The 26,739-nt window shown below is 37.6% G+C and overlaps 1 protein-coding gene across 1 annotated transcript in view; it reads right to left on the reverse strand.

Moving 5' to 3' along the window:
- Dyrk2 (Dual-specificity tyrosine phosphorylation-regulated kinase 2) overlaps positions 1–26,739 on the reverse strand; it is a 77,610-nt gene that overhangs the window by 16,969 nt on the left and 33,902 nt on the right. Inside the window, exons 2-5 of the mRNA XM_028318960.1 lie at positions 24,339–24,489; positions 2,428–2,591; positions 1,312–1,416; positions 414–586 (exon numbers count right to left, since the gene is read on the reverse strand). Of these exons, the coding sequence (XP_028174761.1) occupies positions 414–586; positions 1,312–1,416; positions 2,428–2,591; positions 24,339–24,489 (593 nt within the window). The remainder of the gene's footprint in view (positions 1–413; positions 587–1,311; positions 1,417–2,427; positions 2,592–24,338; positions 24,490–26,739) is intronic.

The raw sequence follows: 26,739 nt of genomic DNA on the forward strand, positions 1-26,739 counted from the left end.
TATTCATGCATATTGTCTTAAAAGTAGGTAGGTAAGTAAGTAAGTAAGTAGTAGGTACAGTCAGCGTCGAATAGTTCGTGACATCCAAAGTGCGCAAAAAGTTGACAACACAACCTTATTCAAATTGTAACCCAGACATATTGCGAATTTTTTGGCTACTTTGGGTATCACGAACAATTTGACGCTGATGGTACGAGTATCTACATTATGCGACTGATTCTTGTAAAGATGACTTCATCATTACATCTAAGAATATCATGTACTAGGTACTACACTCGCGAGAAAAAGTATGGAATCACTTACATGAAGTTGTTTCCACGCGATCTTGTGTACTAACGAATTTGTTAGTAACAAAAAAGTGTCACCATTTTAAAGATTAAACTTTTAACTTTATATTGACTAAAGAGACCCACCTCATGAGCTCGAAGCTGATGCACAGATGGTTCCTGAAGTAGAAGTAGTCGAGCATGTGGATGACGTTGTGCGACTGGTCCTTGTCCTTCAGCCGCAGGTGGTCCAGGACCCGAACTTCCACCAGCGCCTGGTGGTGGAAACGCTTCTTGTTCCTGATTATTTTGATGGCCACCTGCGAAAGACGACGATTATATCAAACCCTAGTGGTTTTTCAAATCCTAATGTAATTGTCGCAATGTAATTGTCTTTTTACTTGTAAAATAAATGAAAAAAAAAAACCTACAGGTCTTTAAATAATCATCACATATCATAGATAAGGCATTGACATTGAATTCTTCGTGAAATCTCCATGTGCCTACCTACCTTGATACTTCAAGTGAAATTTTACATTATAATTCACTAGCTTTCCGCCCGCGGCTTCGCCCGCGTGGAATTTTGTCTGTCACAGAAAAACTTTATCGCGCGCGTCCCTGTTTCAAAAACTGGGATAAAAACTATCCTATGTTCTTTCCCGGGACTCAAACTATCTCTATGCCAAATTTCATCAAAATCGGTTGCGAGGTTTAAGCGGGAAAGCGTAACAGACAGACAGACAGACAGACAGACAGACAGACAGACAGAGTTACTTTCGCATTTATAATATTAGTTGGGATTAGGGATTAAACAATTTAAAAATCTTTAACAAAACTTTGAGAAGTCAAAATTTTTGATGTAATCCCAACATGGACTAGGTTCTTAAGCTTCAGCCACACCAACGCGACCTGTCATTGGCCTTTGATTGCGCCAGCGATGGCGATCTGCACGCGTTGGTGTGGTTGAAGCTTTAGTCACTCTATTCAAGTAGTTCGAAATATCTATTTTTATTAATTTAGAAGCATATTTAAAAAAGAACATTACCTGGTGCATTGTACGGTGATCCAGTGCCCTTATGACCTGACCGAAGGAGCCTTTGCCTATGACCTCTAAGATCTCGTACCGGTATGCTATGTGGTCATGTATTTGCTGCAGAGAAGAGAAATAGTCATTTCAGTAATCAACTCCAAAAATAATGTCTTACTGTATCACGTTAAAAGTTTTGTAGTTTAACTCTATAACAACCACTAAGTCATGATTAATAATAATTAATAAAGTAATGCCCGTTTTCACTATCAATCCCTAATTTTTAAGTGACCTCTATGAAAACAAAATTCCTGTTAAATGTGTAGCCATAGTGATCACTTGAAAATTAGGGATTGATGGTGAAAACGGGCATAAGTCCCTTTTTCAAAATTAAAAATAATGTGCAATATTCATCGGCAATGTATAATGCAGCTGACTGTACAATGCAAATATTCATTTATCACTTTTCAATTGAGTTAAGTCACCGGGAGTATGCAAACGCGCGTAATTTTCCGGGATAATTCTATTTTCCGAGAAAAGAGCAATTACGAGTCCGCAAGCAAGATTATCGGCGGTAGCCAAGCAAATGAAATAAAGTTATATTGCGGCGATAGCAAATTCTTAGAAACCAAGTGAGTAAAGTGGATAAAACTTCAGCAAAGAACAGTTTGAACAGTAACTAGGTACTACAGTGTGTTAATCAGTTTCTTGTTTACTTGTAGGTATCTTTTTAGTGACCTATCCTAATAATCAAGGAGAAGACAGGCTAACTTTTCGCAACATTGCAACATTCTTGTTCCTGTTGATTAGTCGAAGCGAAAAGGGTATAAAAAACAGAATATTTGGTACTTTGCTTTTCCTTAATTTGAGGGAAACTTAAAACAAACATAGATTGATCATTTTGATGAAAATATCGCTTGAATAGTGAAGTCAGCCTTTTCTAATTGATTTCATTCATGTCAGCATCCCCAGATTCATAGTCGTAATAGAGAATGCCGACAAATCGTTTTGTAGAGTCCTGACTATCCACAACTGTAAAATTTCCAGAGCTCCATCATTCCTGTTTCAGTTTCTATAGTGTAACATTTATTAACCCTCTTCATTAATTTAAAATTCATTTAATTACCAACTAACCTTATTATAGCTGCCATTCTCGTCGTCAAACCCGCAGTTGTTGGGCAGGTTGGACCTGGCCTGCACTTTATTGGCCTCCAGCCCCATGAACCACACCTCGGGGTACTTCCTGATCTCCGTCCGCTCCCATTCTGAAAGCCTTTCCGCGTAGAGCTTCAGGGCTTCTGTGAACAAAAGGAAAGTAAATAAGTATACAGGGAAAGCAGATAACCAACAGAGAGAGTTGGCGGGAGATCGTCGTGGGAGTTGTATCGGCCTCTACAACCGATCTGAACAACGCCTCAACGTGACCACGACCGCTCTGCCAAGAGCGAAACGAATAAGAAGAGAGAGAAAGCAGATAGGGTAAGTTACGTTAATATATTGACTGGTGGACAGCGACTTTGATAGTGAATTTGCACGATGTGCACGATGAGCACAATGCGTCTAATTTACAATAATTTATAATTAGTTATGTTATAAATATAAACAAAATTAATGACGTAGGTAAAAACCAATTAAAATCATATTAGAACCATTTTCGACTTCTACGCGGACGAAGTCGCGGGCAAAAGCCAGTAGTCTATAATGTAACTGCTCGTACTTGCAATACTCACAGATCAACTTCTTGAAACTAGATAAGTTAGCATTTCATTTAAGATTGAGTGTTGCATGATATCAATACTTCCTCAACACTAAAATTTTAGATTGTGCTCTTAGCAATCTTAATTTAGCAATATCTAAAATAAAATACTTTTATCAAAACTGTTTATCATTCGTTTAAGAAAACATCAAATTGCTTTTGTGATACTTCGCTTTGATAAGTAGTCGCTTTATTTACTTCAATAGAGTCGGTATGACGAAACTTTATTTCATCGCAATAGCGCAGCAGGTATGTCTGTGTACGTTACTCCAGCTGGAAAGTAGCTCCTAGAGTGATATGAGTAGAACGTATAATTAGTTCCCAACATGGTGTAAATGTGCGCCGAATTAGAGATTAGTGCGTGCTGTCGTTTTGGTACAAAACGAAAAAAACGATTCCTGCTGGAGTAACCAGTTTTCAGCTTTCATAACATTTCAGTGAAAAAGTAATGGGTATTTAAGTAATAACGAAGCTCAATAAAGTTTCAGTGCTATCAGCAAAACCAAAATGGCATTCTTTTGTAGAGTTACGTACTAAAACATAGCTAAGAAATCCTAAAAAATACGTTCAATTTTCGCATACATTTCATAAAATAACTAAAATTTTACGTCAATCTAAACCTCATGATCACTTCCAACATAAGCTGACATTTGACGAAAGCCTACAAAAATTAAGAAAGCTTACGCAAAATCCAAAAATAGAACAATACAGAGAAAGCTACTTTAAAAGCACCGCAAGTTTATTCCCCTCTCGCAACTGAGCTATTTTAAGAAATGTTTTATCCCATCAAAAACAATACTTGTAAAAAAAACCAAGTCTCGCAACTCAGTTGTTCTACGGTAAAAAGTTGTGAGATCCATGTAATACCAAGTCCAGGCCAGGAAATCTTTAACGTTTTACATAAATATATTGTCTTGGCCATCGCACTAAATAATTTAATTTACACGTGTTTTCATGCGATGGCCAAGTCAATATATTTATGTAAAACGTTAAAGATTTCCTGGCCTGGACTTGGTATTACATGGATCTCACAACTTTTTACCGTAGAACAACTGAGTTGCGAGACTTGGTTTTTTTGACAAGTATTGTTTTTGATGGGATCTCATTTCTTTTTGTATTTTGTAGACAGCAGTTATGTATCTAGAAAACTGGACCGAAATTGAAAAATTTTACTCGACTTGGCGGTTGCACTACCGTGCCCCCAAATATTTTAGTTTTTCCTTGATTCATACACCAAACACTACTTATATTCCAAATTTGAAGCTTCTAGGTCTGCTAGAAGTGCCTTAGAGTTTTGATGATCGGTGAGTCAGTGAGTCAGTGAGTCAGTGAGTGACAAAATTAAGTAACTTTGACCCGTTATAATTCTTAAACTACTGGTTCAAATTGAATGAAATTTTAAATATACCGTGTCTTTACAATGCCTGCATAGCTAATGAAAATTCAGCCTTCTAGTTCTATCCACAACGAAGTTACAGGCAGTCGAAAATGGCCTGAATTGCTTCGAGAAAAGGATGGTACGGCCGTGCCGCTTTTTTGCTCGACTTGGTGGGGGCACTGCCGTGCCCCCAGATGAAATATGCAGATTTGTATGTTTTCTACAGAGCCTGTCGTGTTTGCTCTCAAATTATAAAAAACATTCATTTCCATCGGCCAGCGGATCGCTATCCTCAATTTCGTTACGAGATTTGTGTGGTTTGTTTGAATGAAAGCCTTAAACTTCTTCAGGAATAACTCTGAAAGTAATTTATACGTTTTTGGTAAGTTTAGAGCAAATATTGTGACAACGTCGCTTCTAAATTAAAAACTATTATTAGATTTTTGGATTTGAGAGCCGTAATTAATTTAGGGTCCTGTCCTGCCTGATTATATTTGTCTGTCATGTTGTTTCTTTTAAAGTAGGTAGGTATAAAACACTTATTTTTAAGCTTTCACTGGACTATTCCCACCTCTCGTTCCCACCACTGCAACTCCTGTGTAGCCAGGATCTACAGATTGACCGCCACAAAAACCCAACCAATGAAGGTCAAGTTTGTCCCGGGGGAAAGTTAAATTTTTAAGCATTCAAGGTTGCGCCAAAATTAACATCATTTCATGTAGCTACTGCTTTCTTGAGAAATAGTAACATAGGTAGCTGCTCGTAGAGAGGGACCGACGATCTAGTGAAGGTCGCGGTTAGAGCCTGGATGCGGGCAGCGCAGGACCGGTCATTGCAGAAATCCTTGGGGGAGGCTTTCCTGTCCTGCAGTGGACGTCATTTGGCTGAAACAAACGAACGAACGAAGTAGTATGTCAAGAAGTATACGATGTGCAATACGACATTTTTTTTACAATTTAGAATCATACTCAGGTTAAGTGGCAAGTCAAGTGGCAGTGGGCGGGGCACATAGCTCGAAGGCAGGCCGCTGGGGCAGGAAAGTTCTTGAGTGGCGACCACGAGCTGGAAAACGTAGCGTGGGCAGGCCTCCCACTAGGTGGACAGACGATCTGGTGAAGGTCGCGGGAGGTACCTGGATGCAAGCGGCGCAGGACCGGTCGTTTTGGAAATCCTTTGGGGAGGCCTTTGTCCAGCAGTGGACGACTTTCGGCTGAAACGAACGAACGAACGACCGAACTCAGGTTAAAGTATTTCAGGCATTAATAATCATTCTCATTGCAGTTTGACGACTTGGTTCCTAAATCTTATCACAAAGCTTGTTTCTAGGCATAAATAAACAAGTGACGTCACACCGACGAAGCTTGTAATATTTCAATACTCCGTCAGTATCAGCTCCCGGCGCACGGTGGGCTGATATTAGAGCTTCATAGACTTAGCGTCGCTCAAAAATCAAGTGCCTAATTTTGAAAAAATAAATATGCCAATGTGTTCCTTTACCAAAAAGGAATATTTTATGTTATGTAACGTTTCTTGATAAAGTTATTATTTAATAAGTTATTGACAATTTCCTTTTTTTTTGTATGGAGCTCAACATTTATTTTTATTTTATTCGTTATTCTTAAGCTTTCTTAAGAAATTGACTTTTGTATTATGTAATGCAACATATAAGCTAAGGCATTGAATTGTTGGAAGCTGGTACGTCTCAACTGGAATCGAATTGTGGCAACAGAAGACTCTTTGAGGAAGAACTTGACCCTTGAAAGTCACCACAACAGTTTGTGTGGGGACCCAGGATGACTGACCGTCTCTAACCTGCTTCCTGTTGAGGCGGCGGGCCTTCAAAAGAATGCCGCAACCGTCTGGTGTTGTCAAATTTTCTGCGAGCTCCTCCATGGTCCAGTCAGTGGGGATGTTCCTGATGAGACCCATGCGGGTCACGTTATAAGTCGGTATCGAGGCAACGTATTTGTACAATGGAAGAATTTCGTTATTCAGGAAATTGTTAGCTGCGCTGGGTGAAACAAATTCGACTGAAATTCTGTTTCTTCCGATTTTTTTAACTCCGTCCAAAACTATACCCTGGATTCTGTTGGTAACCAGAAACTTACCAAATCTCATTGGTTGGATGAATACTGGGGAAGAGGGATCAGTTTCCATATGAGACACGTGGACTAGGAACGGGCCTTTGTCTTGGTCGCTATATGTTTTGGGGGCAATGACAAGGGAGGGGTGAGTGTACACCTGTTGATTGATTTGAGGTAAGGAACCATCGGTGTTGGTTCTTTTAGCTGGCTCGGAATCGCCTGTCGTGTCAAGACGGCGTTTGGTAGCCGATTGTGAAAATAATGGCTGGGATAATTCCATTGGGGCGGCCTGGTCTGGGGGATCAGGCGGGTCGGGAGGTATGACATCCATGCTGATTTACTTTACTTACCAAAAATACACGAAAGTTAATATACCACCACCTTAGTTTTATTAATAAATAAGCTTAGAATAAGATTACTGTGTAGAAAACCACACTAAAATTTTCAAAATAAACGAAAATTTCCGACACACGTGTAGCCACTGACACTCGCGAGACGGAACTCTCTACATGAAGCTCATAATCGTGTTATATTGACAGTTTGACAGGTTTGCTCTACAAATCATTCATTTAATCAGGTTAGTGATGTTCGATTCAATGTGTTTATTCTTGTGTAGACATTGCTGCGTAGGAGCTATTTCATGTTCGAGTTTAACATCAATGTTTTTGTTAGGTATAGTTATTTTTCTACGAATAATGTTGCGATCAATTAAGAGCTAATTGCAATTTTCTTTCACTTTGGTCTCTCGGAAGAGTAAGACTACTTAATCTCTCGGAATAGGCCTAAAAGTTATTTGAAGGCTCAACGTCTCATATTTTAAAACAATGTTCAAGAAAAATGTGTTACCTACCTGAAAGATAGACTAATCACGATAGTTATTGGGTATCTTTCTAGGAGAATTTGGAAATCATCTAATTCACAAAAAAACTACTAACGGCAATACCACAACTTCTGAAACCCACCTACTTCAGTTTTTTTCACGCGATAGGCAATCGGCGAGATCACATTAGCGTATCTCGCTCATAATATTGTATAATCATTTTCTCCGACACGAACCACACCGGTATGTGAAACGAATGATTAGGTAAGATTTATTACTGCGCATTTATGACCATTCATAGTTTGTGAATCTCTTTCTACCCATTGGACACTGGAAATTGTGATGTATTTTTCATTAAGGCAATGTTTCTGAGAGATTTTTTTGGATCTGCTTTTTCGCCATTTGCATGCACTTCCAAGACCCCTAGATAAGTGAGGGATCTCACTCATAGGTAGTATACCTAGTAGTTAGGCATACCTACTAAATCCTGGCTTGCTAAGAGGGGTGTAAGTAAACCAAGTATTTGTTTTACATGCAAAATTACTTTAATTGTTTTCTTTTTGTTTACCTTGGATTTTTTAGGCCATAAATGGTTAAAAGCATTTAAAAGATGTAGGTGTTAAGTTTAACGAGGCGTAGGTTTTAAAATATTACAATACATTATTCATCACATCACCTCAAAGCAAAGCATATTAAAATGTAGAGCAGGCAGACGTCATTATTTACTCGTATAAACATAAAGCATACCTAACTCTAAAATATAAATAATTTTGTTTTCATAATTTCGTAACGTCTCATAATAGAACTATGAAGAGTTTAGTAAGGTAGATACAATAGATAAATGTAGGTACATTGTTATTAGAATATTTATTTATATCTACTCTGTTAGATAGATCAGTTCACATCTAAATATAATATAACTCAAAGGTGACTGACTGACTGACATAGTGATCTATCAACGCACAGCTCAAACCACTGGACGGATCGGGCTGAAATTTGGCATGCAGGTAGATGTTATGGACGTAGGCATCCGCTAAGTAAGGATTTTACAAAACTCCACCCCTAAGGGGGTAAAACGGGATCCTCGCGTACGAAGTCGCGGGCGGCCACTAGTTACTTAATATTGTTAATGTGTGGATATAAAGCTCAAGGACAGAACTCTGGAATATTAATCATAATGAATGACGTGATACACAATTCCACTGTACTTCATTACGCAACAAGATGTCGAGGAAAGTTGTCCGCGAAAGGACATTAAAATTACAAGCGTCCAAGTTCGAAAGTGGACTTTCATCGTTTTGCGGAAACAACGCGTTCCGATTCACCGTGCGTCTGTTTATTCCTAGAGCCAGGACGTGAGACGAGACGATGATGATAATTTGAAAGCTTATTGACAACTGTTTATGTAAACACCAACAGTTTATTTATGTGCAAACTTTCAGGTTTTAAAAATATCGTGTTCAATAGGTAACAGTTGAACGCTAACTAAGAGTAGGCGCACACCGTTGATTTTTAGTTGGCCGATAGTTGTGCCCGATTTTAATTTGTATGAAGAATCGACCAAATTGAATGGGCGTAGTGTGCGCACTCCCATACATGCCCACACTGATCAACTGCCCGACTAAACTATCGGCCGATGAAAAATCAACGGTGTGCGCTTACTCTAACCGTTTAAAAGTTAACGAGTTTTACAACAGGTTGTCTAGTCTAGGTGTCTGATTAGATCGTAAAAAATAAGAATATATTACACTTTTCGATTACATAACTAAGTTTAAATTGAATAATGTTCTAGATCCAAAATGAATGCTTGCACTTTTACCGAGACTAACGATTTTACAGATTGTTTAGCTTAGAACGTTTTGATGGCAATAATCAACGGAGTTTTGCAATATGATCATTTATCAGACGCTACGGCGGCAGCTAATTGGAAAGTATGATGCCAATTATATTTACAAGGCCTATGCGCATAGTTATTTGTTTTAATAAGCTNAACATATAAGCTAGGTATGTTATACCAAGTGTCGCATTTCGGAAATCTTCGGAACATTGTCATTTTGGACTTTAAAATAAAAAAAATAAAAAATTTGAATAACTGCCAAATTTTGTAAAAATTACTACGCCAATGTGTTCCTTTGTCAAAAAGAAATATTTTATGTTATGTAACTTTTCTTGATAAAGTTATTATTTAACAAGTTATTGACAATAATTACTTTTTTTTTGTATGGAGCTCAACATTTATTTTTATTTTATTCGTTATTCTTAAGCTTTCTTAAGAAATTGCTTTTTTTATTATGTAATGCATCATATAAGCTACATTATCACCAAGGGACGAATTCCGGAAACCCTCGGAACATTGTCATATTCGACTTTAAACGAAAAAAAAATAACTGCAATGTTATGTACTTTCTTCCGTACTACCCTAACGAGGTGAAGAACTAAGCGCGTTTTTTATAGCGGTGTTCCCAGGAGGCCTAATCCACATGATTACTAAGGTTACTAAAATATAATTTTTGTTTTATGGAAATTAAGCCAGTTTGAAGTTAAGTTTATTGGTTAGACTCAAGAGCCACTTTCTGAATCTACAAAAGTAAAGCTTTCTTTTTCAGTATCAGCCTAGACATCAAATTGATCATTTATTTTGATATGGCTTTACAAATATCACATCGCTGCTTGTGCAGACCTGCCATTTATCAACGATAATTATTTTTATATCTATCAAATGAGAATCAGTTATTACGAGATTGTTTTGCTTCCAGAATTACGATCTATTAAATTTTCAATTTCCGCGTCCATTAAGTTTTTTTTCATTGATAACATTAAAATAGGTCGACAATAATTAAATGCAGCTTATTTGAATAAAAAAAAATGGGTCTCCTTCATAAATTTGAAAAAGAAATGAGTCTATAGTAAAAAGCGGAGCTAGAAACCTTATTTTCCCTTATCCATTTTATCTGGAGACATCAAACCGAACGTTCATTTGGGCACTTACAAGTTGCCCTAAAACGCTAGAATGATTTTGTTTCGCAGACCAAACTATACTACGTACATGGAGCTCTACATACGTATAATATGCCTGCAAGCATACAAAATTATTGCTCACGGAAAAGATATTTACTTCCAATCAGAAAGTACTACACCACGCTCGAATTTTGCAGGAGAGCAACTAATGAAGATATTTTACACAATTTATTTTTAAAATCTGATTCTCAGATATAGATAATAATATAAACTTCATAGAAAACACAAAGTTTTATCAACAGCAGCAAAAAGTTAGTTAATAAATTATCAATTTGATGATGAGGCTGATACTGATACTGAAAGAAAGCTTTACTTTTGTAGACATTAGGCTATTTCACGGTTCAGAAACTGACTCTGAATAACCAATAAACTTAACTTCACACTGGCTTAATTTCCATAAAACATATTTTAATAATCTTACAAGTGGATTAGGCCTCCTGGGAATACCACTATAAAAAACGCGCTTAGTTCTTCACCTCGTTAGGGTAGTACGGAAGAAAGTACATAACATTGCAGTTATTTTTTTTCGTTTTTTTTTATTTTTAAGTCGAATATGACAATGTTCCGAGGGTTTCCGGGATTCGTCCCTTGGTGATAATGTAGCTTATATGATGCATTACATAATAAAAAAAGCAATTTCTTAAGAAAGCTTAAGAATAACGAATAAAATAAAAATAAATGTTGAGCTCCATAAAAAAAAAAAGTAATTATTGTCAATAACTTGTTAAATAATAACTTTATCAAGAAAAGTTACATAACATAAAATATTTTTTTTGGCAAAGGAACACATTGGCGTAGTTATTTTTACAAAATTTGGCAGTTATTCAAATTTTTTATTTTTTTTATTTTAAAGTCCAAAATGACAATGTTCCGAAGATTTCCGAAATGCGACACTTGGTGATAACATAGCTTATATGTTGCATTACATAATACAAAAGTCAATTTCTTAAGAAAGCTTAAGAATAACGAATAAAATAAAAATAAATGTTGAGCTCCATACAAAAAAAAAAGGACATTATCAATAACTTATTAAATAATAACTTTATCAAGAAACGTTACATAACATAAAATATTCCTTTTTGGTAAAGGAACACATTCGCATATTTATTTTTTCAAAATTAGGCACTTGATTTTTGAGCGACGCTAAGTCTATGAAGCTCTAATATCAGCCCACCGTGCGGCGACACGTGGCAGTGCATCCCAAACGGGGGCAAGGTCGGGTCAGTCCCGCCGGGCCCGGGGCCGCTGGGAAACGGTCGGAGATTTTTAATGTAACATAAATCCGCTATCTTTTCTTACAGTGTTAATGAAAAGGGAATGTGAAAATTTTTCACCTCCCTTTTTTTCGTGATGAATAGAGAAACTAATTTTCGAGTAGGTAGTACTTTTCAAATGATACGCAAAGTAAATTACTAGCTTTTGGGTCTATTTTCTGTAACACGTCTTATATCGCTTGCAGGTTCTGTACCAAAAACTGGGATAAAATTAACACTTTAGAGTATGCGCACACCATTGATATTTAGTTGGCCGATAGTTGTGCCCGATTTTAATTTGTATGAAGAATCGGCCAAATCGAATCGGCGTAGTGTGCGCACTCCCATATAGGTACCCATACTGATCAACTGCCCGACTAAACTATTGGCTGACGAAAAATCAACGATGTGCGCTTAAATCGATTCGGTTGATTCAACATGAAAGAGTAGGTATTAAACACCCATCCATCCTCACAGTATTTTAAACAATAATGCCCTCTTTCTACTTGTCTGTAAGAGATCGCTTCCTAGCGATGAGACCTTTTCGATTTAGTTTAAAAATAACTTCTTTGTTCTGTGACAAAGTTTCTCAAACACATCGTTAGGTCTAATCCCGCATTATCATACCGCTCGGCACACATCGTAAAGGTCGCGTTTGCGCGTGCCTGCGGGTCCTGTAAACACGCATTAATTAAGAGGATCCCGTTTGCGGGAGATTAATTTGTACGTTGTGACAGGACAACCTGACAGATATGGCTTAAATGCCTATTAAGTTGAGACATGCAAGCTGTGTGAAGTTTGGAGTCTCTACATGTTGTGAGTGGCGGAAGCAAATTCAATTTTATGTACGACAGGTACATCATCATCATTTCAGCCATAGGACGTCCACTGCTGAACAAAGGCCTCCCCCAATGACTTCCACATCGCACGGTTGGTAGCGGCCTGCATCCAGCGCCTTCCTGCTACCTTTATCAGGTCGTCGGTCCACCTTGTGGGTGGACGTCGCACGCTGCGTTTTCCGGTACGTGGCCTCCACTCCAGAACCTTGCTGCCCCATCGGCCGTTAGTTTTTGTATAAGTTATTAAAATATAAATAAGTAGCATTTGTATTGTTTAAATTACCCTGAGATTGAACTTCTTCACACCCTATTACTGAGTGTCATACCATTATGAAGAGTCTTTGCATTGATATTTGTAGTGTAGGCGTATTAAGTACCTAATAATATTCCACGCACGCCGACGCTAGTGTAAAGAGTATAATTTAGGCTTTTGTTGTATAACTGTCTGTATATAAATGCCATTATAATGCCTCTGTGAACTACGTACTTAAAATATGTATGTAATTATTCTCCAAGCTCTTACATAAATACACCAGCAAAGTTTCGTTCTAACAACACTCAAATGCCTTTACATTTCAGGCGCATTCTTTACAAGTTACCTTTATTCCGGGCCTTACTTTTATTAAAAACTGGGCTTTAATGTTTCCTCTCATTCCAAAACGGGAGGACGCTTAAAAGGTTCACTCCAAGCGTTCTTTGGTTGACCGACAAGATCCTTGAAATAATTGAGAGGTTTCCAACAAATGGACGAAAAATGGCGACTCATGTAGACTCGCTGACAGCTGAATAACAATCACTTGGTGAGTCCAATCGTGGAAAATGCGCAGGATGACTTGCTGTTGCTTTGCCGTAGAGACCTTTGAAAGCCTTTCATTACGAATCAAAGAGGCCTATTGTTTAGTTTCCATAATACCTAAAATAGAAATTGGCCACGAATAACAAAAATTGATAGGTAGTCGTTTAAAGTGTAGCAAAAAACCTACCATGAATTACGAGTACCTAGTTAACAGGTTGACCACTGATCACTATTCATAGAGGTACAGATATCTATGTATTAAAATAAGGGTGCAAAATCCAACGACATAACTAACATAACGAGAGCTAAGCTTGACGTGCCTTCGTCTAATTGACTGACAGTGCTCACAATACAGCAGCTTATTTCACATTTCCATGGAAATACAAGATGTTTTCGCTGCGCACAATTCTGCAGTTTACGATCCACTTGTCCATCATTACCCTGGCACCGCGAGTCCCCTGGGCCCAATCAAGTTGCCCCGTTGACCCACATCGCGAGGGCCCTCCGTATGCAGGGGATCGTCTCCGCAATCGATACTGTATTGTCTTCTCAAGCCTGAGGCTTTTTGAGAGATCTTTCAAAAGTGAGTGTTTTGTGCGAAGATTTTTTCTTGAGAATTTTCAAGGTCACCTTGCTAGAGATTTTTGAATGAATCTACTCGTGTATCTACTGAATTACAAGGAGTTGGCTTTCTGAAAACAAGAAATGTAAACCTAAATTAGTTTTTTATTAAAAAAATATCAACGTCTACTGAAAAGTTTGGATGGAACAGGTGGAAAAACTAAGGGTACTTAGGTAGTTACGTGACAAAGTAGTTAAAAAGAAACTTAAATATTAACTTACAAACTTATACAAAGAAGCATTTTCCCATAAAAAAATACTGCTTAGTCTAATCCGAGTGTTGTTACCTCAACAAATAAAAGTTTTTCTAAAACGTAATTACGCCTTAAACTACGAAATTTCCCAAAAAAACTTTTGATTTCCCTTGAGTGAACCCTCAGCTACGAGTACATCATCAAAATGTTTGTTAAAATATAATTTACGAGTTGAATGATGATGATACAACTTTTTGTTTTTGATGGCATGCTTGGCCCTACGCCTATGGATTTAGAAATTCTGCGCCCTAGGGTGCTATCTTCAGAGCGTCGGCTCTTGCTCTTTTTATTATAATTTAAACGAAAATTGTGAAACGTTGGACTGAGTTTCGTTGTATAGGACTACAATCTACAATTGCTAAAGGCATTAATGCGTACTTTGTATGTACATTTGAAAGCCTGTAAACCTTTGAAAAAGAGGCTGACAATAGTGACTGAGTTTCTTGCGCTGCTTCTTCTCAGCACTGGCCTATTTATTGTCCTGAAGCAGTGGTACTGGGACGTGTAAAAGTGCTTTTTAAGCCTATTTACAGAAATAAATAAGTTTTATTGAGTTTTTATTGAGTTTTTTATTGCGGGTTTGGATCTTGTTGGGGACAAATAGGTATGAAAGACACAAGCATTTATACCCGAAATCATGGACTTGGATAAGGTACAAAATGGGCATTGGGCTCAAAATTAAAATCAGAGCAACATAGCAATCGCGTCAATAATTATTCTGTTAGTGACCATGAAAATTTAAAACAATCCCAACTAATATTATAAATGCGAAAGTAACTCTGTCTGTCTGTCTGTCTGTCTGTCTGTTACGCTTTCCCGCTTAAACCTCGCAACCGATTTTGATGAAATTTGGCATAGAGATAGTTTGAGTCCCGGGAAAGAACATAGGATAGTTTTTATCCCGGTTTTTGAAACAGGGACGCGCGCGATAAAGTTTTTCTGTGACAGACAAAATTCCACGCGGGCGAAGCCGCGGGCGGAAAGCTAGTATATTTATAAGTACTGAACCTCTCTACCTATCCACCAGGATAGACTTAAGATATGTGTAGAACGTGCTTGATCTGGTGATCATATCTTAAGTCTAAGTTTGTTAAATTGGTTTGCTCTACTTACTGTTGTTAATGCTTCTGTCTATACCTTCTTTTAAGTTAATTGATATGGAGATTTCTATTTTTCTTTTACATTTCATAAACAAGAACCCACTTCTATTAAATTAGGTTATCGTGGCGCACACAGAAATAGCGGCGCGCTAATCTCCGGCTTACGTGCGTCCGCGCCGAAGCGCGCCTTTGTGGGGATTCCCCAGTCAAGGATAGGCCGAGAACATAGCTTTCAGTGTTACTTATTTCACTTCATGATACCTATTGAGGGTATGGTTTCGTTATAGCACTGCAATCACTGATCAGTTCTCTCATTGGTGGGTATAGAGCACTGAGCAGTGCTCGCAGTATGTATCGTAACATACCCTTTGAAAAAAAAGTGAATATAATCTAATTTAACTATCTGGAAACCTATCACTCCGAGTATACATACCTACTACTCGTGCTCTTCACACTAAATATAGCTTCCAAGAGGAATCGAACCCGTAACTACGGTTAACATTGTAGTCCAGAGTTTAAACTATCAAACCAGGTGGACGTCAAGGAAAATGCAAAAGGAAATGGAATTACAACATACAATAGGTACAAATTTTCCTCCTTTTGTGCTGATGTGATGTCCTTGAGTCCCTTAGTCGGGCCTTACGACATCCTAAGTAGGGTACTTATAACCCCTACGAGAAAGGAATTGCTGGGATAATTCCCACGGCAGTAGCACATTATGCGTTGACGATTACACAAATTATAACCTACCACCCAACCGGTGGGTTGATGAAACACTACCTTTGTGTAGTGACAGACATATTATTTATGTATTTTAATTTACTTCAATATAACTCCACCAGTTGCTGTGAGGCACAAATGACCATTAGGACACCGTTTAAGTACGCCTCTGCCTAAATGAATTAGTTTGGTTAAGCACTAACTGCTTAGTTAGTTTGCCTTCTTATGCTCGTAGACAAAATCGATCACCTACTCTATTCTTCACAGTCAAGTAGATAAGTGCAACGTGATGATAACATAATGGGCAACATGGAAAGCATTGAGGGAGGCCTATGTTCAGCAGTGGATGTCCTATGGCTGAGATGATGATGATGAAGTAGAAAAGTGTATTAATTAATTCATGCTTTAAATTAATCAGACTTCGGTTTGTCAGACGGAGTTTTGGGCTGACACTGTGTAGGTTTGTAGTCGACACGATAAGAAGAAGAAGAATTAATCAGAGCTAACACAACTATTCGCAGCACTTTCTTATAGGCAATTATCACTTAGAAGTATCTATAAGAATAATATTTCAACTGTTTCAATTTGTATTGTGAATTAGGACTGCTTGCACTTGCCACTACTTGCACGAATGGCCAGCTAAGTGTGTAGTGTCTTCCAATATCGTGCTCCAGTGTATCACAGTAGTGCTTCTAAAAGGGGTCACAGTACAATTAGTTTGCACTCAACTCCGCAGCACGTCCGAGCTGTCGCCAGTTGATAGCGATCGTTGTTTAACTTGCTCGCTAATTGTTTATAATTGACTACAAGAGTTCTAGTAGAGTGCCATGTCCGGCAATATTTCAGTATGCAGAAATATTGCTGGAAAAAGTTGTAAAAGCTGGGAATTTACGACAATACGAGCTTATTCCCGCGTTTTCGGCATGTCACTGAAAATCTTTATTAAAATAATAGTCCAACGGCTTATTCCGATGACATACTATCACGCAATGTTAAGACACAGAAGTTTGGTTAAAGAAAAAATGCTTTAAACTGTTGTATTAATTTACATCAAGAGAAAACTAATTTACGTTGACTAATAATAAAATTCGTGCAATAAGTAATAAAAAAAGTTACTTTAATTGTAACAAGAAGTAACAAGTGAGTGTACAAACTTATTGTAATTATAGAAAGAACGAGTGTTGGTGAATTTGTTTGATCAGCCAACCGATTAATTAATGAGTTATTTTTGTACTCAACATGTTAGGTACCTACGTGTTTCTTGAACTCGTGTGATTACCTAGAAAAACAAAAATAGAATTGGACTTCTGTACGAAAGATCATTAATCAACTCAACCTTTTCTACGAGTATATTGAATGAACACAAATTACCGTGACAAAAGTACTATGGTATTATTACTTATTCTGTGATATTGCGTCCAGTCTAGACTGTATAAATCACAATTCACGACCACCGGCGATTTTTGTCGTCATCCATTTTGTAAAATGGAAAGCGATACACCCGCTTGAACACCTGCAATGCTACACCGCCGTCGAATTTGCATACATTTGCATGTTAGTGCAGCCTCTGAACTAGTCACCGTAATGTAAACCTTAACACAGCGGTTTACCAACTAAATTGTGGTGTAGTTTATGCGGTATGTTACAAATGGGTGACACGATGAGCCCTTGACCGAGCCGAACGTAGGCGCATGGTTAAAAAAAATTAAAATGCTAGAGTCAAAAATAAATAAATAATTAAACCTAATTATTATAGCAATTTAGTTATCCAGTTTCTTTGATAGGAAACTGCGAACTGAAAAAGGGTCCATTGCGTATTAACCCGCTCTAGTTTATAAAATACTTTAGCCTGTAGCTAGTGCGACTGATCCATCTTTTAAATAAGTCATAAAGGCGGAAATTTCTGTATTTTCTATTGTCGCCTTATTTTATAGGCTTAGACCTATCTACAATACCAAAAGAATAGAAAGGATACAAAAAGGACGAAAACTTTTCCACGTCCATCGTCACTGACTTTCAAAGAACTACACTTTTCGTCACATTGTATTTTACAAACTATATTGCCGATTATAGGTAGATATTTTCGGGACTTTGTACATTTGAATAGGGCGAATATAAGAAATCTTTTACATCGATACACGAGTTAGTTTCCGCGTGGATTGTCAAGTGATAAATTGATGTGAAGACGGATGGCCGCACCGCCGAGCCGGCATACTGAAAATACTAGCTATTACATTTTGGTAGTGATTTTCCCTTTTCAAAGTCGTTAGATTGATAGTTTCAACGAGAGTTACTACTTGTATAGCACTATTCGCTCACCCAGAACACTCTTGGGACTTAGACGTGGAATAAAACAAGACACGGGCTTTAGACTGTACTAAGAAGTTATAATAATAAGTATTTCATACAAATCATACTGATAACATCTACGTAGGAAAGTTATTATTTGGTTTACTATAATATAAAGTCTGCAGTAACGAAAACTGCGTCTTGTAGTCGTAGAGAATAGATATTTACGAGTATCTAATTCGATTCGGTAGAGTCGTATAGTCAGAATTGCTGTTTAATTATGTTTTGTTTGGGCTTGGCTTGCCAAATGCTGTTTAGGTATAAAGAGATGTAAAAAACCGATCACAAAATTAAATCTGTCACGAAAGCAAGTCTAGTTAAATTTGAATCTATATGGCTTATTGCACTTACTCAAAGTGACGCCTCATATTCTAAGCTAAGCTGGTCGGAGGCAATTTAAATTTGCGTTTAATCCCAATTTCCCCGGGGACAGTGTCCGGCCGAGAAGTGCATGCTTGGCCCGGGCACGTATCGGAAAACTTTAAATTACTTATTGGAGCACTTTCAAACCTTTTATTGGCACGAGTTGGCTCTGACATCGGTTGAAACACGAGTTCGTCAATGTTAACATGCTGGCGATTACGTAAGACGTTGTTTTAGGTAATAAAATTGTTTCAGTCATTAAAACAGCAATCCATTTGGCTAGTATAGGTCTTTTTGCCAGTAAAATTGCGTATTAATACGATATTTCACTTTAAAAATTGCTACGCTGGTGAGATAAGCTGCACTTCTCTTTTTAACATAAGACCACTTTTGTACCACACTATCTCTGTAAATAAATAATTTTTGAATCTTTGAATGTGTAAATCAAAGTAAATAAGTTTAATTTGTTGCAAAGAAACACCTAAATAAGTACGCAACATAAGATAGACCTAGCGCTTACTTATTTGTGTTGTCATCTATCTATAAATTGGTTTTTGACTCATGCCAGTAAAAGTAAGCACACATGGTTAGTCACGTCGGAAAGACTCGCCATAAGACGAGTCAGCAAATTGGCCCCTCCTCGCGTCTGGAGGAATAATTGCTGGCTCGCCGTAAAGAATTTATGAGTGCGATAGGCCACAGTAAAGGGAGAGCAGACAGCTATTGCTGTAAAGTTCTAACTTGATTGGCAACCGCTATTTTTCTGAAAAAAATATGAACAGAAATCTTAGGGAATGGCTGATCACTTCTTCTTTGTGTTCAGGAATTCCTGGATAAATGCAGAATAGAGCACTACGCTACTTTACACTCTACAAAACCACCTGTAATAAACTATTTCTTGCAAATAAATGTCTCTGTTTTCGTCATTTAGATTGAAATTATGTATAATCCACGCCAACGGACTAGATCAATTTTGAAAATAAGATGTCGTACAAATTTATCAACACACTTTAATCGTTCCGTTGATCTAAGCTCCATTATATGTTTTCCGTTTTACTTTTCTTTTTTTTTATCCACAACGAGGAAGCTCTTGGCCTGTATCTCACCTGATGGTAAGTGATGATCAGGCCGAAGGTGGAAGCGAGCTTCACCCGGAATCCTCTACCAAAGAGGAACTGGCTATCTTACCTCTACACTGCCGGAAAACAACAATGCTGTTAACATTGCTGTTATAGCGACAGACTTAGGTAAGATGGTGGTAGCTAGCCAGGCGAACTTGCAACAAGCTCTACCACCAACCAAACCGAACAGAAAATTCTGCCCCCACTGGGAATCGAACCCGGAACCTCTGCGTCTGAAGCAGGTGGTCTAACCATTAGACCACAGAGGCGGTTAAAACTTATACGGAACCTCAAAAATAGTGTAAGAGCTGTTTACTTTTCGCTTGACCATTTCTCACAAACTAGAACACACGCACGTGATGCGAAGATTAGTGTCGACTTATCCTCCGCCAAATATTGGCCGAAGGAAACAAACTATACAGTATCAATTATGCTATCGCAGAATTATTATTAATCCCGGAGAGCTCAACAAATACATTATCTATTGAGATTGAATTTATTGATATCAATAACTTCCATCTATTAAACAGACGCCCGATGGCCGCTAACCTAAATCTCGGACAAACATCTAGGCAGATTTATCCTCTAAAAAGGGATCAATAGGTTAAACAACCCAGTTCGGACTCAAAATACCATTTCAGATTATTAATGGTGTTTGCAGAGGCCATTAAAACGTTTCTTATCTCCAATTCCAACTCATAAGTAAGATTTTTTTATCAATATAAGGATTTTCATACTAACGATAGAATTTTTTTCAGGGGTCTTATAAATATCTATATCACAAACTGTCAAAAGAAAAGATTTTCAAAGAGCACACTTAGATAATGTGCTAGACATCGTTTAGAAAACTGATATGAATAATCTTAAAATCTAGGCCAATCCATAAATAAATTTTTATATCAAAGAAAAATCTATGTACCTGAAAATATCAAATACGAATAGATCTCAGTGATGTTTAAAATTGCCTGTTTGATCGATTTACGTAGTGTAGATACAATAATATGAAAATTGTTATTGGCTCGGAGGCTATGAAATTTCTTCGCGAAATTGAATCAGAAGTGGGGAGGTTTGCAAAACGAAGTGAGAACGAAGCTAGCTGCGCCTGCAGTGGCAAATAGTATTTTTATTTAAAGTAGGTAAAACGTACTTTACTCGTGCGGGACGAGCGCTTCAAGTAGTTGCTTTTTCAGAAATACTTAAAGTTCTCAGACTCTCCTTTTATTGTTCTTCGAACTTAAGCAAGCGTGTCAAAAAACCTTGAAAGTTAAACCTTTAAATCAGATTACTTGTGAAGAAGTCTTATAACTGACTCTTAGTCCTGGAAATTTCTATTCTAGCCTGAGGTACGCTTAGCACTTTAAGGAGTTTACATGAGACGACATTTTCCAACCCTACAACTTGTCCAAAATATCAATTGCATTTAACCTTTTTATTTCCGGGTGTCCACTTTCTACTACTTTACAGTTCTTTGCACTATGTTGCAATAGATATTAAGTAGTTAATGGAATACAATCGAATTAGGTACCTTTTATGTACTTATCTTGTAGACCTACAACATTCGCTTACACCATTGATATGCGTTGAATTGAATTTCATTGAACCGTCGAGTTATTTGACCAAATAAACAATCGTTAGGTGCAAAGGCCACTTTCTACCTTAAAAAGCAGATTCAAACTTAGGCCACGTATTGCGGTCGAGAGAGTACCAATGAGACAACTCTCTTCAAAGTGAAATTTTACGACAGCCGTCCCTTTCGCACTCTACAAGTTTGTTAGGGGTGTGAACGAGTGTTTGAATAATAAACACATATTTAGTGTGTGGTTAAAGTACACCTCTTAAGATGAATAAAAGATAGAGTGCTTATTAATTATTCATTGTAGGTACTCAAAATATCTAAATTATAAACTAAAATTGGTCGTTTCATAAGGTCGATTAATGTTACTATTATAAAACCCGCTTATAAAGTAAACGCTGACACTAGGTTTCTTCTGACCCCTGTTGGTTCACCCACTCGATAGAAAAAGAATGTCTATGTGTTCTGTAAACTTTACCCCAAACTAAAACAGTTGAACTATTTATATACGAGCAAACTTTAGCACCGAGAAGAAGCGTTGTAAACGAAAGGTGAAACCCTTTCTTGTGTCTATTTGCTAAGCCTCGGTGTTAAATAAACAAAATAGTTACCTATTGGTTGTATAAAATTGTACAGAGAGAGAGCTACCTACTCGTAAAGTACAAAACATAATTCAAATTCAAACATCGATATGAGTTTGTAAAATAATTTCAATATTTGGAATTACCTACTGAGAGGCTTGAGTATGTAGATTCATGCATAATTTGTAGGTAATACAGATCCAACAATAAATTGTAATTGTAAAATAATCTGCACATTTTTTGCCAAATAATGTAGAGCTGCTGTAATTACTACCTCTTGTGTCTTTGTTTTAAGGAAATCTGTGTTTTAACATCCCATATAACCAAGTCTGAAATCTTAGTTCCTGAATCTTCGCCGTCTCGTATGAAGAGCTTTCATTCTTCATTAGCTGGCAGCTTAAGCGCAAACTTTCAAGAAAGCATGTAACTAATTTAACGAACTCTAAAGCAGGTAAAGCTGTCTGGGTGACTGTTTAAGTTCCATTTAAGCTTTAGTTGTTACGTATTCTGATCACAAACTTAGGTCGAGCCCGAGAGGTCAGTAGGCTATAGGCGGCTATGTGACGTAAGGATAGACAAATCACACTTGATTGTTGATAATATTAATCTTCACGTACGTTCTGCATTAGTTTTATTTAGTTCAAAATCTAAATATTTATTTTACTTTTGTTTTAGAAAGAAACAGGAAGGTTTGGTTACGAATATAAGGAAGAATAGGTAATAGGATAGTCATATTTGTAAAATTTTACAGCATTTTTTCTATAAAAAGATTCAACACACGATTTTTAAGTACCTAGTCCTAGTTATACCATATTCTACACCAAGACTAGCGCACTAGATTGCAATGCCTTCTCACTGCCAACACAATTAATTAGGGCTTGTATTCACGGATCTTCCCGGATCTACAGGAACAATACCTCCACAACACCGGGATCACAATGAGCCAATCATTTGCCGCCCCACTTCCCGCTAGACTCATTGTCACGTTGATTTCCTATCTTTTGTTCTTCTCAATGGATAATAAGTTGATTTCCTGAGGAAGTCATTGGGGACTCTAGTAGAGTAGACTGCTGATAGAGGTTTATCGGTTGAACCAATGGGAAAGAAAATGCCCTGAATTATCACTACTTTAAATATCCGTGATGGTTTTAAAAAATTTTTAACAAAATAGCTCAAACTTATAGTTCTTGGCAAAAAAAGTGACGAATTTTACAATTGCATGCAGCACGATTACTCAGTAACTGAAAGCTATTAGGTGATTTGGACAGCCTAATCACTGTAGTATTCGAATATGTTTAAAGTCTGCCGAGTTGTTGAAAATTTGGAAAATGCAAATGGAAACTTAGCCGTAAAATCTTATAATAATGGTTTTCTGCCTATCTGCATGTATAATTACCCGACACTAAGCTTCACCTGGCAAGATCAGGAGTCTACCACATGTCCATAGTAGTCTATAATAAACTGCCTACCTATTTAAAAAATATTGAAAAAGACTCATTATTCTTGGCCAAGCTAAAAGAGTTCCTTATATCAAAATGTCTTTATAGTATTCAGGAGTTCTATAATTTGAGTAGGATGCGATGATGAAAATTATGTATGAATAGGTATGGAGAAACATTATTGTATTTTAATTGTAATGTAAAATTATGTAAACTAATTAATATTATAATTTATCAATATTAATTATTACTAACTATTGTTGTAGAATATTTAGTAATGTACCTACGATACAAGATTTGCAACACCCTTACAGGGTCATAAGTTGAGACTAAGTTTAAGATCACCACCTATGTACACTTATAAAGCAATAAATAAATGATTATGATTATGATTATCTACTGGAAACTTTGGCCATTCTTGTAAAATCTTATAACCTCGATTTTCTGCCTATACTCCAGACTAAATACCAGACTTCATGAGCCGTTACTAACGGTCTGAAGTAGTGTAAAGGGAAATAAGCAATTATTCAGGGCTTGGGAAACGGCTGTTTAAATGTATTATAGACAGAAAGGGTTACAATTTAAATAAATGCTAGTTAGTTGTTTAATTCAAATCTAAACTAGTGCAGCGTGATGAGTAGGCATCAATAAATTGTTACTTTTGAAAGAAATTGTACTCTGAGTGCTGGGAATGGGACACTTGTCTTGTTGGCAATCTGCAAATCAATGGCGATGAATCAGAATGCACTAATAATGAAGATTCGGGACTATTCCCACCTCTCGTTCCCACCACTGCAACTCCTGTGTAGCCAGGATCTACAGCTTGACCGCCATAAAAACCCAACCAATGAAGGTCAAGTTTGTCCCGGGGGAAAGTTAAACTGTCATTGGACCCGCAACGAAATTCATAAAAAGAACATAGGAGGAGTTCGAAATTAAGGTTCGACTGCCCTCCGAATAATAAAGATGTTAGAACTGACCTGAAGGTGTGAGCTGGGTGACCCGCGGCGTCGGCGGCGTGGGGGGGTTGGGGGCGTTATGGTTGTCGTCCCGCTGGGCCCCAGCCGCGCCCTCTGCGTTGTTGTTCGCTGGGGGCCCGGGGCCCTCGCCTGCACCCGCCTCTATTTGCAACTGGAACAATAGAAAAACTTGTCAGGGAACACAAGTAATTGATTGTACTGTGCTTACTTAATGGTGGCAAATTAGAAGAATTGCCGTTCGTTTGTTTCAACATAAGCGCAGATAAAGGCAGGGAGGCCCTTGGTCCTGTGCTTCCTGGCCGAACCCAGGGGCTTCCCGTGACCTGCACCAGATCATCGGTCCACCAAAAAAGAGTCACGTCATGTTATAAAGCAAAGCCATGGGCATAAATTATTATACTTTGTGTGACAGGCGAAAACCTACAAGGACCAGAAACAATAAAGACAAACTGAAAAACAAGTTCTCAAGGAAACTAACTGACAAAGTAAGTCAAAGCAGTCGACAGTTCTAGCTGAATCATAACAATTTATGCCGTATTAAATTAATTGTTTCGTTCCTGCAGCGCTGCAAAACGCCAGGCAAAAGTTTCGTCTAGTTCAGGGGTTCCCAAATAGTGGTCCACGGACCCGCAGGAGCTAAAATGTGGTCCACGAACGATTTTAAATTTCGCGAGCGATAGACTTGTCATGATAGACATGAGAGGTAAGTAATTACCGAACTTGTACAGAGAATGCAAGATCAAAAATTTTAATAATACGAACGTTTTTAAATGATTTGGTATCATATATAATTTTTACCAAGATTCCATCGGCTCGAACTAAGCGATTCGATAACTATTTTTAATGCGAACAGCTAAGGACTAGAATTGGCTGCCTGCTGCTGTCTTTCCTGAACACTATAATCCGGGTCTTTTCAAGACCAAAGTGAATAGGGACTTTCTTACCGTCCTAGACTGCATCTCACTTAACATCAGGTGCGATTGCGGTCAAATACCTGCCTTGTTCTGAATAAAAAAATGTCTTCTCTATAAATAAAGTTTATTTTAGATAGACTCTGGTTTCACTTTATTAACGGATTTTTTAAATGGTCCCTGCGAATAATAAGGAAATAACTACACGCAGGAGGATTTAATGAATGCTGCTGACAACGCTTCTCTTGTAGCGGAGTTTTGGGCAACGATAGAAGAAGATGAAAAAATCAAAGTGGTCCCTGGTCCAGAAAAGGTTGGGAACCCCTGGTCTAGTTTATTTCTGGCGCAACTCGCTTCTATAGGAGCTAGTCGGAACTGTCGCCGTCGCTCAGGCAATGCGGTGATTTGCCGAATAACTCGAGTAATTTGCCTTTGACCTTCCATTCTTACATAATACGAAACTATGTTGTACGTCTCTTCTGTGTGGTAATTGTAGAGAATTGACACAATAGACTTAATTTAGTCATTTTTTCCCTCTCAGTAGTCGCGAAACTTTTCGTTAGAGATTTTTGGGTGCTATGCGTTTATTCAACTCTTAGCTCTTACTTGATAAAATATCAATTTACGAGTTTTAAGCTAATCCAAAATCGTCGTTTATTGTATTGGATTACTTGTCTTCAGTGTAGTTCACACTTTGTAGGTAATTAAACCTACTTTTGATTGCAAGTGAAATAATGTCCTTCGTTTCAAATGGTCTCTGTCTCACGTATGTTGTACTTGAATAGTTTTCGCGTTCATTTCATAAGTGCCAAATCTTGTTATCGGTGTTCTATTTCTGTTATAATTTTTAGTCGGCGAAATCTGAACTAGTAGCGCGCTGAAACGTAACACAGCAAAAAGCTTTAAACCCGAAAACTGTCCACCCGGAACTGTCATATTTCAGCCAAACGGGCCGACGAACGCGAACATTCGCTGATAACAGCATGATAACGTAATTAGGCACGCGACGGCAGCACGCGAGAGCCTCCATTGCAGCGGGTTTGAGGCAGGCCTGTGTACGAGCCTTTTTATTTGAACGACAGGCTTTAGGCTAGGGTTAACACCTTCATAGATTAAGTTTAAATTAAAGTTATTACCGTATCTAACCAATCGACCGAAACTTCAAACAATAAAATACCAATTTTCAAAATCCTATTTATGAGTACTCTACTGATTCAGTTCAGTAGCATTTCCGTATTTTCACCCCCATGGTGAAACCATAATTTCCTGTACATATTCCACAAAAAATATACAAAACAGTTTGCTGGAATAATAAGCTAATTTAACAAACCTTTTAGACGTCTTTTAGTTCATTAAAACCTTACACAAATCTACAATTACTCGCCAGAATAAAAATCTGTTCTTTGCTGGACAAACTGAAATATTCTGTCAGCCCTACCATTACAGGCGAGTACCCACTTATTGTATCGAGTAAATCCTGAATGAGTGAC

This window comes from Ostrinia furnacalis, unplaced genomic scaffold (assembly GCF_004193835.3).
Source record: "Ostrinia furnacalis isolate ACB-3 unplaced genomic scaffold, ASM419383v2 OfSCF7055, whole genome shotgun sequence".
NCBI lineage: Eukaryota > Metazoa > Arthropoda > Insecta > Lepidoptera > Crambidae > Ostrinia > Ostrinia furnacalis.